This window comes from Dreissena polymorpha, chromosome 9, assembly GCF_020536995.1.
Source record: "Dreissena polymorpha isolate Duluth1 chromosome 9, UMN_Dpol_1.0, whole genome shotgun sequence".
NCBI lineage: Eukaryota > Metazoa > Mollusca > Bivalvia > Myida > Dreissenidae > Dreissena > Dreissena polymorpha.
In genome coordinates, this window is record NC_068363.1 from 100,686,956 (window position 1) to 100,707,653 (window position 20,698).

Below are 20,698 nucleotides of genomic sequence, written 5' to 3' on the forward strand. Positions count from 1 at the left end.
TGTACTTACTATTTGAATGTACACATACATTTATTTTGTAAGACAGGCTGATAGAAACTCCCTTATTCGGACGCATTTTTGCGTAAGTAAGCAGTTTAAAAGTCTGTCAGTATTTGCCTATTTTGACATATGTCATTTTCGCATGATAAGCGATGACTCTTGCAATAGTGTTCCGGTTATAGAACTAATATGTCCTTGTCATTAACACTATTCGCAATGCCGAGCACGAGTGATAAGGATTTGACCAGTTTACTACTGTTTGACAATTATTCAGCAACAAACAAAACTAATGCAATCGTTTTCTTCAAAACATGGGGGAAAATAACGCGTTTCAAATTTAGTTCTTAACAATCGCTCAGTTAAATTACATAGTGTTTAAAACAATATGCTGCGTACAATAAACGCTGTGGCTCCGGTGAAATCCTTGTCAGTATTGATTCATTGGTACATTGGACTCAGAACGTTTTTAGTTTATAACGATATATCTTTTACAATTTACGCATGAACTCTTGCAAGAACATGTCATTTGTTTCCCCTAGACTTTGATGTTCGCTGTTCCGTGTCAGATAGCTGTGTAACAATTTGGGATATGTTCGTTTCAGTATATTTTTGACAAACGGTCTCATTTGATGTCTTAAAGCTCGCTCGTGCTTTGTTTTATTTAAAAAAAAGGGACGCTGTGTCAACAAGTGTGCAAACCATCACCGCTCCATTCCCAAAGATATAGGTATAATTTTACATGGAGATTAAAGTTTTACGGTATAATCATGTTAATAGCTAATATCGTGGCACAACAAAGACAACATGTTGTTTGACACGGATATGAGGTGGTGGAGGGAGAGATGACGGTTTTCAAAAAGTGAAAAAACGGTGAAAAAATCAGGACTTTTTTGCCCATTTTGACTCTCCATTAAAATGTTTTAACGGTTGAAAAAAATGTAAATTGGTACAGACGTGTCTGTGAGAGGTTAAGCCCAGTCAACTTGCCATCTCATTGCCTACGCCTATTGAAAACAATAAAGAAATCGTTTATTTAATATCAAGAAAACACATTCCTTTCCCAATCGGCATATAACTCGTGTGCCCCAAATAATGTTTGTAATCATGATTTTGTAAAAATCGTCTCCGTTAGACGACATGTCTACAACATTTTGAAAGAAAATTTATAGCATATTAACGATAACGCAATAATGAATCTATAGTGTGTAGACCTATATCGATCCTGGTAATACCTTCTGGAGTGAACTGCAATAATTAATATATAGTGTGTAGACATATCTCGATCCTTGTAATACCTTCTTGAGTAAACTGCAATAATTAATCTATAGTGTGTAGACCTATCTCGATCCTGGTAATACCTTCTAGAGTAAACTGCAATAATGAATCTATAGTGCGTAGACCTATCTCGATCCTGGTAATACCTTCTTGAGTAAACTGCAATAATTAATATATAGTGTGTAGACCTATCTCGATCCTGGTAATACCTTCTTGAGTAAACTGCAAAAATGAATCTATAGTGTGAAGACCTATCTCGATCCTGGTAATACCTTCTTGAGTAAACTGCAATAATTATTATATAGTGTGTAGACCTATCTCGATCCTGGTAATACCTTCTTGAGTAAACTGCAATAATTAATCTATAGTGTGTAGACCTATCTCGATCCTGGTAATACCTTCTTGAGTAAACTGCAATAATTAATCTATAGTGTGTAGACCTATCTCGATCCTGGTAATAAATTCTTGAGTAAACTGCAATAATTAATATATAGTGTTAGACATATCTCGATCCTGGTAATACCTTCTTGAGTAAACTGCAATTATTAATCTATAGTGTGTAGACCTATCTCGATCCTGGTAATACCTTCTTGAGTAAACTGCAATAATTAATCTATAGTGTGTAGACCTATCTCGATCCTGGTAATACCTTCTGGAGTTAACTGCAATAATGAATCTATAGTGTGTAGACCTATCTCGATCCTGGTAATACCTTCTGGAGTAAACTGCAATAATTAATCTATAGTGTGTAGACCTATCTCGATCCTGGTAATACTTTCTGGTGTAAACTGCAATAATTAATATATAGTGTGTAGATATATCTCGATCCTGGTAATACCTTCTGGAGTAAACTGAGTATGTACACTACGTTGTTACACGTTAAGTATATGATCAATTTGAAACAAGACCTTGATCATGAAAAAACCGTGTTTCTTACATTTGAACTTGTTTTCATTGAAATGTTTCTTTTAAAGCGAGTATGCACGATTTTTATATGTGTTAAAATGTACTATATTGATAAAAATATGTTACAAAATAGGCAAGAAAATGTATACATTGAAGACGAATTTCATAAAAGACAAATTAGCGCCCCGAGCCGATTCTGAAGAAGATATTTCGTACACATTTTCCTAAAATAACCGAAGCATTCGTCTTTTTATTAGGATCGGAGTAAGTGTTCGTGTGTCGTATGAATAGATATCGTTGCAGGAAATTAAAATGATCCGTAAAACTAAATTTTGATTCACATCGTACATGCATGATATAAATGCAGGCGAATTCGACTGTACAGACATTTTCGATTTCAGAATTAAATATCTGGCTTATTTCGCATTTTTTCGACACATGTTCTTATTAACTTTTATTCTAATTTATTTTGAAATATAAGTATAATAAATTTTTTATACATTTTATATAAATTAATAAATATTTGACAAAATCGTGCATACTCGCTCTAAGAAACCGGATTTTATTTCCACATTAATTGGATCATTTTTGGGTGGACCAAGGTCATATCAAGAGTTAAAAGGTCTAATTATGTAAGATTTTCTTATAAATCCGGAGTATTTACTTGTGTAGCTTAACCATGTACTTAGTTATTTGAAACTTTTATTGCACATATTTTAAACTGTATGACGGTTTTAAAGAAAAACAAACATGTCTCAATAAATGGTTATAGTTGAAAATCCATAAATAATTTAACACCATTGATTTTCACTACTTTATGTGCGTGTAAACGCGGTATATGAGGGTATTCACAGGGTCAGTGATAAGTTTTGTTTACTTTTAATTTGTAATTTTAATATTTCAAAATTAAAATCATATATTCACGATACGGTATTTCAGTTTGGTATATCGTTCAAAATGAGTCTATTATTTGTAATACACGCACAGCTTACAATATTATTTCATCTAAGTAATTGTAAGCTACTGTCAAGTCTACATACCGTCGGTTGCAATCTTCTGGAATTCATTACAAAAATGTCAGAAATTTGGGTACATAAACTATTCTGAAGATATTGTCTTCAGAAGAATTCTAAATTCTTAAAGTAGTTTAAATTCTTAAAAAGCCAACGGACCTTATGTGGGTTTCGTCCGTGTATTAAGTTTACTTTATTGACACATTTATATCATACGTGACATCAGTATATAGATAATCGTGAATAGATTTTGCATCAACGGAAGTCATTTTGTAAGCATTTTCATTGAGACACTCTCAAATTTATATTTTTTCTTATGTTTAATGTATATTATAATCTTTTGCTATAACTATCATTTTTTAGGAGTGGATTGTTCAAAACGCTTACATATTATAACCTGTTGCTATAACTATCATTTTTTAGGAGTGGAGTGTTCAAAACGCTTACGCCATTTGATATGGAACTGCAGTGCGTTCAGCCCTTTGATTCTCCCATGGCATCCAAGATCAAGCGTTCATAATGTCGAGGACAAAGCGTGATCGTAGTTATCAGTTACACTCAATATAGCACATTTTTTCTCTTACATCCACGTCAATGCAGTCACTCTTCAGAATTTGTCTCGTTCGAATAGCACGTAAGTTGATGATGTAAAATGACCAGTGTATTTTTGGTAAAAAATCAATATTATTTTCATATAATGATATTAATGCGTATACAAAATCATTAACGATGATAATGTTTGTGAATTCTTATTTATTGTGTCTTTACTTCGCTCTTTTCCTTTTGATCAGTTTGTTTCATAACATATCGATTTGGGAGGCGGAAAACTACAACGGGCGAGGCATGGTCAGGGGTGATAACACCAAAAAAGGGTTAGGGTAAGGGTTAGGATTAGGGGTCGGGTTAGGGTAAGGGTTGGGTTAAGGCTAACCCAAACCCTAACCCGACCCCTAACACTAACCCAAACCCTAACCCTAACCCTCTAACCCCCCCTTGCGCAATACCATACCATGCCTCGCCCGTTGTAGTTTTCCGCCTCCCTATCGATTTACCTTTCAGAATGAGAGTTTTTACAACATTGGTTGCGATCTGGTCAATCCACATCTTCGAGAAAAACGGTAAACACGTTTAACTCATTTTGCTTCTTAATGAAACTTTCGTTATTGCAAGTACACAATTAAACAAAAACTAAATAATCAAATTAACATGACGCCGTATTCGTGTTTGTTAGATGTGTGCTTTTATGACATTGCTCAAATCTTATCTTTGCACAGTTAAAGCGCTTACCTGTCTGAAGTGCAACTTCGCAGAGCAGCCTCGATACTGCAAAACGGTCATCTCATGTCCGGATGATGATGTAAATAGTATATAACATCGTTTTTTGTATTTTATTTGTTATCCACTTCTCTATCAAGAAGATTTCCAGAAGGCAAAAGTTATTTATGCTGGAAAAGGTCAAAGTCACAATTGAATGTCATACCATTGAGTCTCAATATGTTTGTATCAGGCCGATAACAATACAATCCTTTAATAACTTTTATGAATTGTGTATTGCATATTATTGTCATTGAGAATTGTAAGTCATCCATAAATCGGTCACGCCAGCTCTATGTCAATGTGACACTTGAATGTCAAAACTATGAATCTCCATTGTCACACTGTTCTTAATATGTTCGTATCCGCTCTATATATCCCAATGACGAATTATCATGAAAAGTGTCCCTTATATAAAGGTCGGTCAGCGATGTTTGTAAGGCATGAGTCAGTCGCACTGGAACAAGGTGAATGTCAAAATGGAAGATGGAAATGAAGGTCTTTATGTTTGCATTGATATCCCCAACGTTACACACACATTTACGACATTAAGGATATTTACATATCGATACTATTAAAATAAATTATTATATGCTTAAAAGAGATATTTTAATTAGATGCAGCAGGCATATCTAGCATCATATTTCTGCGTACATGGCTTCAATAAGTTTTATATTAATCTGCATGAATGGTTTTACTCCCATACATTTGTACTTGCATAAGTACGGCCAATAAAACCGTAATAAATCGAAGAGATATTATCCATTCAATATTGTATAGTATCATATACTGTTTATTAATAGAATATTTACTGACACATTGAATTAATAAAAAAATTAAGGCCGTTATAATTAGTTATGAACTATTATATACGACTCTTCTTACATGTGATTGACTGACCTTTTTTTATAGATTTACTATAATGCGCAAGTTATCGTGTTTATTTAAAGGGGCCTTTTCACGCTTTGGTAAATTGACAGAATTAAAATAAAATGTTTCAGATTCGCAAATTTTCGTTGTAGTTATGATATTTGTGAGGAAACAATAATACTGAACATTTACCATGCTCTAAAATATCAATTATATGCATCTTTTGGCGTTTTTTAAAACCTGAAAATTATAAAGCGTTGCAACGCGAAACGACAGAATAATTAAGAGAGTTCTGTTAGTGTCGTTTTATTTTGTGACACTACGAGGATCGCTTATATATATAATAAAATACATAAATCATTGTATGAGCACGGATTGCCGAGTGGTCTGAGTCTAAGTGTTAAACCTTTTCTCCAGGGGTGACTGGTTCGAGCCCAGTTGAGGGTTACTGTGTTTTTTCTGTCTTTTATTTTATTCTTGTTTTTTTTTGTTACTGTAGCTTTTTAAATCCAATGTTTACATTTATCGATATAAAGCATTTAACGACAAACTTAAATATCTGCCAAAATCCTTGAAAAGTCCCCTTTAAAGGCCGTTTGAAGAAAGGTCAGATCACATTACTATAGCTCTTAAACATAGTACTGAATAATCATGCGAATCAAGTAGTATGATAACCTTATTTCGGAATACTAATTTAACATCTTTCTTTAAGAAGTAACGAATTTGTGATTCGAACATGGAGTATACAAAGCAGATTTTTCTAAAAACTGTCGTGAACACATACTTCTAATTTACCTATGGCAAATTGTAATGTTTTGAAATAATGTCTATATATCCAACGTGAAAACTAATAAGACCATAGTTTCTGCATTTTATTTTCAGTCGTGTTTTGTTCAGAAGCAGACAAATGCTTTTGGTGAAATAGGCTACAACCTTGGATGTCTTGCAGAACGTGTATGTGTGAATACAAGTTATATACATATTGCAACCCACATTATGTTTACAATAACTGATTTCTTTTACACTGAAGTCTATCATTGTTCGTTATATTGTTTCTTTAGTTTAAACCTATTTTAGCTCGGTTGCATTTAAATCCCAAGGCTTATTTGAAACGCTATCGAGTCCGTTTCCTGGGACTTAGACCAGTAATTGGTGTCACTGGGGGAGATTTAAAGAACGCTCCCACAGTGTGGATCGAAACCGGGAACTTCCGGTCGCTAGGCGGACACCATATCCACTACGCCACGGCGACTTACAGTGTTATTGTTTTCTGGGATATTATGATAATACATAGATTTTAAGAATATTTTATCCTTAATTGCTTTCGATACATTTATAAAGACATTGCATGACGTAATGTATGTAACATGATACATAATACACGTTTTGATTTTGAATAACAGTCCTGCAAGAATTCAACCTCCAACTCGAGTCATTGTACTCAGTGTTGTGACAAGGATCTGTGTAACCACGCTGGATGCGGTGAAGAAGGTAAGTGGTGGGTTCAAACCAATTGTGATCGAATGAAATAAATACAATTGTATAATGCTAGAGGTAACGCAATATTGTATGTCAAAAACGTACAGGTATCTGCATCTAAAGATGAAACTAATGAACTATGATTATATCCTTTTTACAAAGAATCAAATATGTTAAGTAGATAATAAGACACTATTGCAAACGTATCACAATACGGATCGAAAGAAATACTCTAATAAACCATGTAATTACCATACATCCATGAAACAAAACACACGTTTCTTCATTTGTTTTATTCAGGATATCCTTATCAACGTGGACCCGTGTGCTATAGCTGTAGTAACCCATCAAGTGAGGGCCATTGTCATAGTATTAACGTTTGTATGGAAGGAGAGGTACGTTAAGACAGGCCAAGGAATAATAAAGGACAATCGATAATTCTATATTCTTTACATTAGTTCATTGTTATTTGAGAGCATGAGGCTGTTCATTTCTCATTTCATTCTAAGTGACGTAAAATACAATTTTACTTGTGTACATTATTTATAGGTGTGCAGTCTTAATGGTGCGGACACGTTCGGGACAGTATTATTTACATACGGTTGCATGCCAAAACACGTATGTATTATAGGCAAATTATTTATGTATTCATTTTTTCTTTATATAGTTTACTAATTAACCGATATGTATATATGTACATATATATATATATAATTTATATATATAGCAAAGTCGCTTCTAGCCGTTTATAAAAAAATAAAACGCTTTGATTAAATTTGCCGTAGCTTTTGACCTGCCGGTCTTCTTCGGCGGCATTTATTTGTGAAGCATATCATGTTTAGACGAAGTGACGTTATATTGTTGAACGTTACATTGGGCGCCAATTGACTTTGTTTTGTGTGTTCAGTCCATATGGTTTGAACGTCCTCAGTTTTCGCTTCCAAAATTGTTAAATAGTCTTCCGGTACTCGTCGGATCCATTTATAAAGTACTAGCAAGGTACCGCTCGTTATCACTTTCTCCATACCGCTACCAAATGTCGGCCATATCCTCCGGTAACACTTGCCCACACTCCACACTTGCGATCGGATGAAAAACGTATTTCCTGAACCCCCGTTAGCAACATTCAGAAGAGACTGCCACATGGAAGACATATTGGAACATAAAAAAACACAACCGAATGTTTTTCCGGGTTCCGAACAGGATCGGACCTTGTGGGGCACAGAGGTGCGAAATCTGTCCGTACATGATGAAGGCCGAAAAGTTCAGCGATACCACCGGCAAAACCAACAATGGGCGGAACGAGGTCACCTGCAAATCCACCAATGTAGTCTACGCTGTGCACTGCAAACGCTGTAAGACCTTTGTATATGTAGGGGGAAACGGGAGATATCCTGTACCAACGACATCTCCTTAACCTGTCCCGGATACGGACTCGATACAACAACCCGGTTGTCGAGCACTTTAACACAAACGGCCAGTGTGGCGGACTTCCGGGTTATGGGACTATATATATATACATATACCTTGAGTCCAATGTTTAAGAAATATTTTAAAATGATTCATTAACTCTCAAACAACTGAACTGCAAAGAAAAACATATATATTTCAGCACTGTGTTACCCACTCTGGTGGCGACCTCATTGTTGGAAGGCGAAGCGACGTGACATCCACATTAACATGGTCGCGTGGTCTCAATGAATGTTCGCACTGTTGTGATGCTGATCTGTGTAATACAAATTGCCAAACTAGAGGTACTTTTTTATTAAGCTTACTTGAGCAGGAATTGCTCATGGTGAGCTTGTGTAAAGGGTGCGCACCAGGCGTCTAAAGTAGTATCGTATGTCTTGTGTCTTGCCGTTTCCGTCGATAACAATTGGCTTCCAAATCCTATAACGTTTGGTACATTTTGACGAATCTTCACATGTATTATTGGATTTGTTCAAAGGTTCCAGTCGTATCTAGGTCATCAGAGCTAAACACATATTTGATACAAAAGATAGTTAAGAAAATTCCTAAAATGCAAGACTCACTTGTTTTATATGTTTTATGTAAACTCTTTACGATGTTCCCTTCAACTTTTGTTCAAATCATGAATCTGAATCAATCTCTCAATTACTCCTGCAGAATCACGACAAGGAGTATTTATTGTCTATTATTTACCGCGGACAGCCACTAAATCAACAAAAATAATCTTATTTTAGTGGTGATTGTACTCCTCGGACAATTGGTAAACTCGATTGCAATTGACTAACTCCTGTTTATATTGTTGTGTGTTGTTTTTTTCTTCTTATACACGACCCCAAAAACTGTATTTTCAAATACTGCATTGTTTGCATGAAATGATTGCATATTAGCCGTTTCACGAAAACAAACATGTATTAATGACACAAGTGATAGCATTTGCAAACATGTCGTTTAGGCCATATTAAGTAAATGGTGTTCCGGCATTTGAAGTCTTAGCTATTCTGCGCTTAGACGCAATGAAGTTAAGCATTTAATGAATAATAATGTAGCAATATTAAAAATATATTACTTAAAATAAATATTGAATGTTTTTAAATGCAGGTTTCCACGTGGAAAGGATTGTATTAAACATATGTATTCGAATATTTAGTACTGCATTGTACTGGAATATTGAGCACAGCAATGGATTACTTTGACCTTGAACACTAAACTATCAACTATCTATCATTTTTTTCATACACCATCAATCCCCTACTCACAAACGCAACGATGCAGGTGAACAGTACACCAACTTATTTGTTAATATTAGTTACCGTTTTAAGTCTTCAGGCGTTTGGACAATAACAAAAGACTTTTAAACAGACATATGACAAAAATGGTATCTATTGAGAGAAATGCATATATATATATATATATATATATATATATATATATATATTATCGAGGTTTTCATTAATTCGTACAGTCTATTGCAATTAAAAATAATGTGTTGCAATGATCGATGTTTGTGAAGTTAAGACATTAAGGTATTATAAGTAATATGCATGATTGATTATTTGCCCGTAATAAACTGAAGTATGCAATATTAGGATTCGGCAAATCAGCCTTAAGACAAATACCAACTAATTTGCACATATAAATAACTGTTTTTAGTAGACGGAAAGTACACACAATGCTGTTTCTAGAACCAATATCAATGAAAAATGATATATTGTTATATAAATGTTTTAAATTAATTTATTCACTGTTATGTATTGAGCACATAAATATTCAAAAAACTTATGAACACTATGAACAACACAGGAATGGTTTAGTTAAATGTGAGTCAAACTATTCATAAAGTTAAAAATCGGAGATATTAATTTAGAATTGTTCAACATGATTTCAAGTTCAATTATAAATAGCAATAATTGATGGAACTATTTAATTTACGCGATGACAAAATATTATGAAGTCTAGCCATTACAACAAATAATATTCCCTGTACGTAATGGGTGCTTACATTAGGCCATCCGGCAAATATAATGTACTGTTTCAAGTGGACGGACAGTGGGGTTCATGGACTGCGTGGTCCTTGTGTACATCTCACTGTAACAAATCACGGACGCGAGCGTGTGACGATCCCGCACCGCTACATGACGGGAGAGATTGCCCAGGTCTAACGATGCAAACACACGACTGTTACACAGACCAATGTCAACGTAATGATTCATTCAGTATGTGATATTCTGTTAACTGATGACAGCATATTTATCCGATATGAAAACAATTCCTATAGTAAATATAATTTCAAAAGTAACAACTGCTTAGGGTTGTACAAAGTAAAGATCGCTATGTTTTAATATAACATTTAGCAATTTGATGAACACTATGGACAACACAGGTATTGTATATTTAAATGTGAGTCAATATATTCAGAAAATTAGAAAACTCTGATATTAATTTAGAATAGTTCAACACGATTTCAAGTTCAGTTATAAATAGCAATTATTGAGGGTACTATTTTATGTACGCGACGACGAAAGATTATGAAGTATAGCTATTACAACAGATAATAATCCCTGTACGTAATGGGCTCTTACATAATGTCGTCCGGAAAACTTAATGTACTGTTTCAAGTGGACGGACAGTGGGGTTCGTGGACTGCGTGGTCCTTGTGTACATCTCACTGTAACCAGACACGGACTCGAGCATGCGACAATCCCGCACCGCTACATGACGGGAGAGATTGCCCAGGCCTTACGATGCAAACACAAGGCTGTTACACGGACCGATGTCAAGGTAATGTTTTATTCAGTTTGTTTCCGTAAACTGATGACAACATATTTATCCAATACAACAACATTGGCTATAGTAAATATAATTTCAAAAGTAACAACTGCATAAAGTTATACAAAGTAAAGATCGCTCTGTTTTAATATACCAATTAACAATTTTATGAACACTATGGACAACGCAGGTAGTGTATATTTAAATGTGAGTCAAACTATTCAGAAAATTAGAAATTGATGATATTAATTTAGAATTGTTCAACACGATTTCAAGTTCAATTATAAATAGCAATTATTGATGTTACTATTTAATGTATGCGATGACAAAAGATTATGAAGTCTAGCTATTACAACAGATAATATTCCCTGTACGTCATTGGTTCTTACATGAAGTCATCTGGCAAACTTAATTTACTGTTTCAAGTGGACGGACAGTGGGGTTCATGGACTGCGTGGTCCTTGTGTACATCTCACTGTAACCAGACACGGACTCGAGCATGTGACAATCCCGCACCGCTACATGACGGGAGAGATTGCCAAGGCCTAACGATGCAAACACACGACTGTTACACAGACCAATGTCAACGTAATGATTTATTCAGTTTGTGGTATTCTGTTAACTGATGACAACATATTTATTCAATATGACAACAATTACCATAGTAAATATAATGTCCAAAGTAACAACTGCATAGGGTCATACAAAGTAAAGATCGCTATGTTTTAATATAACATTTAGCAATGTGATGAACACTATGGATAACGCTTGAATTGTATATTTAAATGTGAGTTAAACTATTTAGAAAATTAGAAAATTCTGATATTGATTTAGAATTGTTCAATATGATTATAAGTTCAATTATAAATAGCAATTATTGAGGGTAACATTTAATGTACTCGATGACAAAAGATTATGAAGTCTAGCTAATTACAACAGATCATATTCCCTGTACCTAATGGGTTCTTACATGAGGTCATCTGGCAAACATAATTTACTGTTTCAAGTGGACGGACAGTGGGGTTCATGGACTGCGTGGTCCTTGTGTACATTTCACTGTAACCAGACACGGATTCGAGCATGTGACAATCCCGCACCGCTAAATGACGGGAGAGATTGCCCAGGCCTAACGATGCAAACACACGACTGTTACACAGGCCAATGTCAACGTAAACATTTATTCAGTTTGTGTTATTCTGTAAACTAATGGCATCATATTTATTTACTATGAAAACAATGGCTATAGTAAATATAATGTCCGAAGAAACAACTGCTAAGGGTTATAAAACTTCAAGAACGCAATGTTTTAATATAACATTTAGCAATGTGATGAACACCATGGATAACGCAGGTATAGTATATTTAAATGTGAGTCAAACTATTCAGAAAATTAGAAAACTGTGATATTAATTTAGAATTGTTCAACACGATTTCAAGTTCAATGATATATAGCAATTATTAAGGGTACCATTTATTGTACGCGATGACAAAGATGATGAAGTCCAGCTATAACAACAGATAATATTCTCTGTACGTAATGGGTTCTTACATGAGGTCATCCGGCACACATAATGTACTGTTTCAAGTGGACGGACATTGGGGTTCATGGACTGAGTGGTCCTTGTGTACATCTCAATGTAACCAGACACGGACTCGAGCATGTGACAATCCAGCACCGCTAAATGACGGGAGAGATTGCCCAGGCCTAATGATGCAAACACACGACTGTTACACAGACCATTGTCAACGTAATGATTTATTCAATTTGTGTTATTCTGTTAACTGATGACAACATATTTATCCAATATGAAAACAATGGTTATAGTAAATATAATGTCCAAATTATCAATTGCATAGGGTTATACTAAGTAAAGATCGCTATGTTTTAATATAACACTTTACAATGTGAAGAACACTATGGATAACGAAGGTATTGTATATTTAAATGTGAGTCAAACTATTCAGAAAATTAGAAAACTCTGATACTAATTAAGAAAAGTTCAACACGATGTCAAGTTCAATTATAAATAGCAATTATTAAGGGTACCGTTTAATGTGCGTGATGACAAAAGATTATGAAGTATAGCTATTACAACAGATAATATTTCCTGTACCTAATGGGTTCTTACATGAGGTCATCCGGCAAACATAATGTACTGTTTCAAGTGGACGGACAATGGGGTTCATGGACTGCGTGGTCCTTGTGTACATCTCAATGTAGCCAGACACGGACTCGAGCATGTGACAATCCCGCGCCGCTACATGACGGGAGAGATTGCCCAGGTCTAACGACGCAAACACTCGACTGTTACACAGATAAATGTCAACGTAATGATTTATTCAGTTTGTGTTAATCTGTTAACTAATGGCATCATATTTATTCATTATGAAAACAATGGCTTTAGTAAATATAATGTCCGAAAAAACAACTTCTTAAGGTTATAAAAAGTAAAGAACGCTATGTTTTAATATCCCGATTAACAATATGATCAGCTTGATCAATGGGTAGTTAGTTCTATATCTAATACAAAGTAAATTGAGGCAGAATAGTATACTTAATTAAGGTAAAGAACTTTGATGCATTTGTATTGCATTTCTTTAAGCGAAAGATTGCTCCCAGCTACTAAGCAGTGGTGCTGCTCTTCGTAGTGGTGTGTACAACATCACCACACCTCTAACTTCAACGAAAAGACAGGTTTACTGTGACATGGAGACGGATGGAGGAGGATGGACGGTAGTATCAGTTTAATTATAAATACCATATCACCAACCCTCTTATTCAGACCAAGATACAGGTGTACTGTGACAAGGAGACTGATGGATGAGGATGGACGTACTATCAGTTTAATTATGAATACAATATCACCTCCCCTCTCATTCACCCTTAGATACAAGTGTACTGTGACATGGAGACTGATGGATGAGGATGGACGTAGTATCAGTTTAATTATTAATACAATATCACCATCCCTCTCATTAACATCAAGATCCAGGTGATCTGTGACATGAAGACTGAAAGAGGAGCATGGACGGCAGTATCAGTTTGATTATAGATACTATATCACCAATTCAGAAAATGATACACGTTAAATGTGATATTGACACAGATAAAAGAGGGTGTCTGGTATTATCGGTTAAACTATCGATACAAAATCAACGAAACTCTCATCACAACATGCAGATGTTCTGTGACATTGATTCGAATGGAGGAGGTTAAACGATAGTATCAGTTTTATTATACATGAAATAATCCCCACTTCAAACACTCACACTAAGATTGAGGTGTACTTTGACATTGACACATGTTAAGAAGAGTCGTGCCATTAACAGACGTTCGTAAAACTACGGTGGCTGATTTTCTTTGAAATTGTCTGTTCAACTCTTCTTTTTACTGCTTTTTGGATCTTATTTTAACATTCACAGTGTGAAGACCTTTATGTGCATATAAGAATATATAGCCCCGATATTGTGCAGTGGATATCGCTTAAATTTCGTAAATGAATAACTTAAATATGTATATGATCATAAAGAAAGGAGTTGACTGCCACCAATTGAATTATAGCCAATTTTCTTTTTGTTCACTAAAAAATATATGGTGGGTTGGTCCATACATGTGTTGTGGGGGCATCAGTTTATGTGAAAATGTTTCTACTTTTACTTTTGTTTTGCTTTTAGAGAGATAAAACTTTCAAAAACATGTATTTCATGTATTGCGTTCAAAGCTACATTATAGCCATGATGTGCAAAAATAATTTGAAATTTTAATGTTGGTGTAAACGTGGGCTGCGCATACCTATCTAGGTATTGTCATGCCCACTTGCAGAAATCTCAATGTGTAATTTGAAAGTTGGTGTATGAGTTGGCTTCGCATACCTATCTGCGTATTGTCAAGCCCGATTGTAGAAAGCTAAATGTAGCCGTCATGATGATTGAATTTATGTTATTGTGTGCATTTGTTAGTACGTGCGTCCGACCTATACTTAACAATTCATCATGCAATGTGAAACAACAAATAATCTACATGTCGAGACGCGATGTCGTGCGAACGAACCATGTCCGTAGCTCATAAGTCAGCGTTGCACCTTCGAGGTTTTAGGGTCATACTTAGAGGTAAAATATCAGTTTAGAGCATAAAACAGCAGGTCAAATGTATAATTTTTACATACATTAACTTGTTCAGACTGTTAAATTATTCATTGTTCAATTATAAACTGTTCTTAAAAAATGATCTTTCCACATATCTTCACCATATTACGACGACTTGTCGCATGTATGATTCGTCTCCCGAGCTCAAATTTAAAGTTCACTTTCATTTGTCAAAAGTTACTATGGGTATGATAAGCTTATCTGTATAATAACCTCATCATCCATTTTGCATTAACAACAAATGTTCACCATAAGGAGACGGCGCCTCGCGTGTATCACCGACTAATTACCATAACCTTGAGCTTTTATTCGGAGGTCTAAGATCATATTTGGGAATAATACAGCCTGTCCGGTCTGTAATTTTTTAATACCATGACATTTTGTCGAGCACGATCTTGAAAAGCTCAATATACAAGCTCAATGTACAAGTTCAATGGTAGAAAGTGTGTGCACGTCTGCATTTATAGAAAAAAACATGCATTAATAGGTAAATGAAAAAAAAGGCAAAATAGAGCAAATTTAATTTACTTATTTGAGTGATCTTGTAATTATTGAAAATTATACCAATAATGATAATTTTGCGATATAATATATGTGATAACATGCATTTAAATACCATAATAACTGAACAAAATCGTTCAAAGTTACCGATCTTTTCATTATGAATATTTATTCAGAATGAATCAATATTTCTTAAGACTTAACTTGAGTATTGTGTGATCATTCAAACAACCGTGAATATGGTAAATGGTTCAACTTTCTGATATTCCATTAAGGAGAAAATAACAATGGCATTACCCGATGTTAAAAGTAACCAACATTTAACTGTCAATGATGTACGAATCAATTATTAAACGAAAGTTGACATCCACGCTTGTTAAAAATTAAATATTCAATTTAAGAAATAAATTCCTTACATGTCTGTGCATGTAAATCTTAACCATTAAATTATGCTATAATTGAAGGCGTGGTCGTAGAACATAATGAATGTATTCATTTAACATGCTTATTATATTTAGTATATTGTTCTCATTTCTCAATTTCGATATTTTTAGGTCTTTCAAAGGCGGTTCAATGGCAGTGAAGATTTTTATCGAAACTTCAATGACTATGAAAACGGCTTCGGATTTGTTCACGCAGAACACTGGCTCGGTAATAGTACATGTCATTAATGGTATCTAGCAATATGTTTGTTAAGTATTTATTAGTATGGCGCTCATAGCAATGCTTGATTATGTTCGCAAGTCTCAATGAAACTGCTTATGATTTATCAGAACGTAACTTTGAATGTTTACGCTTGCTTTTAAAAGTACTTGACTTTTGAACGCCTTGATTGTAGCAGGGTACGGTATAAGGATAACTTATACTGCCTTGCTATGTGAGCTAGCTTTTATAGCGACGCGGTAGAGTGTCTGCCTGATTTGGAACCGGGAGGTCCCGGATTCGATCGCCATGATGGACGGGGATTTTTCTGGCTGGGTTACAATGGCGCCCAACGTAAAAAATCCACCATGTGTGTCAGACGTCCCACAGATGACATGGCAATAGGAAATTCGCGGAAGAATTTCACAATTGGAGGGGGTGTGGGTAGCAGGGTACGGTATAAGGATAACTTATACTGCCTTGCTATGTCAGCTAGCATTTATAGCGACGCGGTAGAGTGTCTGTCTAAACCGGGAGGTTCCGGGTTCGATCCTTATGGTGGACGGGGATTTTTCTGGCTGGGTTACATGATTAAGTTTCCAGATGTTTATTAAACACGGGGATCAAGATGTTTACTCCACTTATCACAGTTTCGAACTTGACACAGATATTGTAACGCTTAACATTCTGACCAAGTTTAATCAATATTGAGCGAATGGAATGTGGTCCCTACAGTGATAAAAGCTTAAAGGTGACACCAAACACCGCATGACGCAGGATAACTTACGTCAATCACACAATAGGTCTCACTGACAAATATATTATCAAGCAAGCTAAAGCCTTTTTGTGAATATAATAATATGCAATGTGACCTATGTCATCAAATCAGCCCTAAATATTAAAATATCCACAATATTAGGTTTTTCAGATACAGATCGACCATTAAAAATGGGTTGAAAGAGGGAACATTATTTGGAAAGTGTACACTAATTATATATAAACTACATGGAAATATACAGTATTATAAACCGGACCGGCTAGCTCAGTCGGTATGTCCCGGACAAAACTTATGTGGTGATTGGTCATGAAATCCTTTCTATGGTATTCTCTACCTCCGAGTCAAGTAGTGCAGTTGTCAGTAACTAGTATAGGCATGTGCATTTAGTAATATCTCACCAGCTGATCCAGGAGAATGTGAGTTGGTAAACTTTCCGCAGATGTATGACTAAAGAACTGTTGAAAAAGGCGAATAATCCAGCACACAAACAAACAGTACTCTATATATTTAAAGGCAGTTAAAGTTGCTTATCTAGTATTTGGCAGAACATTTACCTGCTCTTAATATTAAGATATTAAGGAAAGATTTAACGATAATGTGTTTGAAGAAGTTATTGAGCTACCCAATTAATATGTGGACGAATGACAATATCTGACGAGATTGACCACATCAAAAACTGTGGGTTTGAGGAATGTAAGTCAATAAATACGACGAACTGACGATTCAAAACTTACTAACTATTGTTGTGTTTCATTTAAAATATAATTAAATCCTATCAAAATCAAAATAAAAAATTGTTCACCAAGTTTATAAATTGTAAAGTATGTGAGTAAGTTTGAACTGTTTCTATTTAAAATTCAAGGTCTTAAATACATTCACGAGATAACATCGCGTGGATCTTATCAACTCCGAGTGGACATTTTGCATTCAAATAGAAGCAAGGGATACGATATGTATGGTAACTTCAGTCTGCAACCCGGAACTAACTACACCTTGAACACTGGGCCGCGTATAAGGTCAAATAATGGTAAGAGATTTTTTGTCTTTTGCATTATTTACTCAGCTCATTTTTGTCCTTCTCTATATCCCATCAATTATATGACAAAGGAAGATGGCTTAGGCTGGTTACTGTCCATTTTGCCACGAACGCACTGAACTCAATGAAAAACATTACAGTATCGAAACGGTTCTCGTTGTTCTCGAAAATCCGTCCGCTAAAATCAAAACAGTTCACACAATATGAACGCTTGTTAGATAGGCAGTGATATTGAAATATCTTATGTATTTCGCTTTTTTTATCTTAAGATAATAAGTTTTCGATTGTGCAACGATTTAAATGAAACTTCCTCAGGTTATGTATTCTCGTTTAACCTCTTGCACATAAGGGACTGTGGTGTGTGTTTCTTTGAGGATTATAAAAAGCTTGACCAATCATGGTGAGATTTAAAATATCAAGTCTGAATATCACTCGGTTCAGAAATTAACAACTTAATGCAACAAAGCAGTACTTTATTTACTGCAATTATTTATTTAAATCCAAACAGTTTAAATTACAATTGGGTAATACCGCTTTTGTCAGGATAATAAAACTGTATTTACTGTTGGGTGTCTTTGTTTTAATTGGCTAATGTAAAAAAGTCAGAGATTGTGGTATATAAATCGGTGTAAACACAATGTTTTTTTTAATTCAGCGTTATGTCAGACATATATATAACGCCAGATGTATAAAAGGTCATTTCATTATTCTAATAAGCGCACACTCGTTCTAAATACTTCAGTTATTGTTTAGCTAAGAAAGTGCATTCTTAACACATTGCTTATATTGTAGCGTACATATTTAATCAGGTACATCAATGACACAATAATTTATAAGATTAATTAATTATACCTGATATTTTAACGTGTTTATTCTTTGTTTTAATTACAGTTGATTCCACATTCTCATTTACTATTGGTTGGGCTGGTGGTGAACCAGTCGGCAATGCTTTCACTACATATGATCATGACGTTGATCGTAGATATGGATCTAATTGCGCAACGATGTACAAAGGAGGCTGGTGGTACAATAACTGTTATAATAACATCAACCCAAACGGCCTTTACCAACCAGGATACGGTCATGGCGAAGCTATGAAATATTGCTCTCTGTACGGCATTGCTGCCAGCACAATAATGTTTAAACGTGTGTGATAAAAACGGTAGCATAGTTAACATATGTAGAATATTCATTTACACAACCATTGGCAACCTATTTCATATGGACAAAATAGATAATCAGCATACGTGTAAAAACAACTGTTGTTGTTATTTGAGGCACTCTCACGAGCTTGTTGTTTCTTCATGGACTGCAGAAAAATAAAGTACCGACATTTACAAATGTTTTCGTGTACGTCTTTTAAAGTCGAATTATCTAAAATAGTTGCATATTATCACATATTTTGAGTTTAGTTTTCAACAATGCAGCCCGGGTAAGTAAAACCATTGCGATTTACAAACAGATTTCCAAAATCACTTATGGTTGCATATAACACGTTTGTTTGTTGATTGGCTGATGTCTGTGTGTCTGTCTGTCTGTGTGTGTGTCTGTGTGTGTGTGTGTGTCTGTCTGATCGTCTGTCTGAGTGTCTGTCTGTCTGTGTGTCTGTCTGTGTGTCTGTCTATTTGTGTGTGTACGTGTGAGTGTCTGTCTGTATGTATGTTTGTCTGTCTGTCTGTCTGTCCGTTTGTCTGTCTGTCTGTCTGTCTGTCTGTTTGTTTGTCTGTCTGTCTGTATGTTTGTCTGTCTGTCTGTCTATCTATCCATCTGTCTGTCTGTCTGTCTGTACGTCCGTCTGTCTGTCAATCTGTCTGTCGGTCTGTCTGTCTTTCTAACGGTCTGTCTGTCTGTCTGTCCGTCTGACTGTCTGTCTGTCTTTCTGCCTTTCTGTCTGTCTATCTGTCTGACTGTTTATCTATGTGTCTGTTTGTGTGTACGTGTAAATGTGTCTGTCTGTCTGTCTGTCCGTCAGTCCGTCCGTCCGTATGTCTGTCAATCTGTCTGTCTATCTGTTTGTCTGCTTGTCTGTCTGTCTGTCTGTCTGTCTGTCTGTCTGTCTGTCTGTCTGTCTGTCTGTCTGTCTGTCTGTCTGTCTGTCTGTCTGACTGTCTGATTTCCAATATGGGTCAAGTGTGTCTGAATGTATGTATGTATGTATGTCTGTATGTCTGTATGTTTGTATGTATGCATGTCTGTCTGTCTGTCTGTCTGTCTGTCTGTCTGTCTGTCTGTCTGTATGTTTGTCTGTCTGTCTGTCTGTCTGTCTGTCTGTCTGTCTGTCTGTCTGTCTGTCTGTCTGTCTGTCTGTCTGTCTGTCTGTCTGTCTGTCTGTCTGTCTGTCTGTCTGTCTGTCTGGTCTGTCTGTCTGTCTGTCTGTCTGTATGTCTGTCTGTATGTATGTCTGTATGTATGGTATGTATGTATGTATGTATGTATGTATGTATGTATGTATGTATGTATGTATGTATGTATGTATGTATGTATGTATGTATGTATGTAGTA

General features: G+C 35.3%; 1 protein-coding gene across 1 annotated transcript in view; it reads left to right on the forward strand.

Moving 5' to 3' along the window:
• Window positions 1–19,537, forward strand: part of LOC127845052 (semaphorin-5B-like) — a 95,407-nt gene extending 75,870 nt beyond the window's left edge. Inside the window, exons 2-18 of the mRNA XM_052375676.1 lie at window positions 4,254–4,312; window positions 4,469–4,551; window positions 6,261–6,332; window positions 6,782–6,869; window positions 7,158–7,252; window positions 7,407–7,475; window positions 8,470–8,611; window positions 10,364–10,540; window positions 10,944–11,105; window positions 11,520–11,681; window positions 12,101–12,262; window positions 12,680–12,841; window positions 13,260–13,421; window positions 13,697–13,827; window positions 16,295–16,391; window positions 18,023–18,187; window positions 19,088–19,537. Coding sequence (XP_052231636.1) covers window positions 4,255–4,312; window positions 4,469–4,551; window positions 6,261–6,332; window positions 6,782–6,869; window positions 7,158–7,252; window positions 7,407–7,475; window positions 8,470–8,611; window positions 10,364–10,540; window positions 10,944–11,105; window positions 11,520–11,681; window positions 12,101–12,262; window positions 12,680–12,841; window positions 13,260–13,421; window positions 13,697–13,827; window positions 16,295–16,391; window positions 18,023–18,187; window positions 19,088–19,350 — 2,250 coding nt within the window. The 5' untranslated portion in view covers window position 4,254 and the 3' untranslated portion in view covers window positions 19,351–19,537. The remainder of the gene's footprint in view (window positions 1–4,253; window positions 4,313–4,468; window positions 4,552–6,260; window positions 6,333–6,781; window positions 6,870–7,157; window positions 7,253–7,406; window positions 7,476–8,469; window positions 8,612–10,363; window positions 10,541–10,943; window positions 11,106–11,519; window positions 11,682–12,100; window positions 12,263–12,679; window positions 12,842–13,259; window positions 13,422–13,696; window positions 13,828–16,294; window positions 16,392–18,022; window positions 18,188–19,087) is intronic.
• Window positions 19,538–20,698: the final 1,161 nt, after the last annotated feature.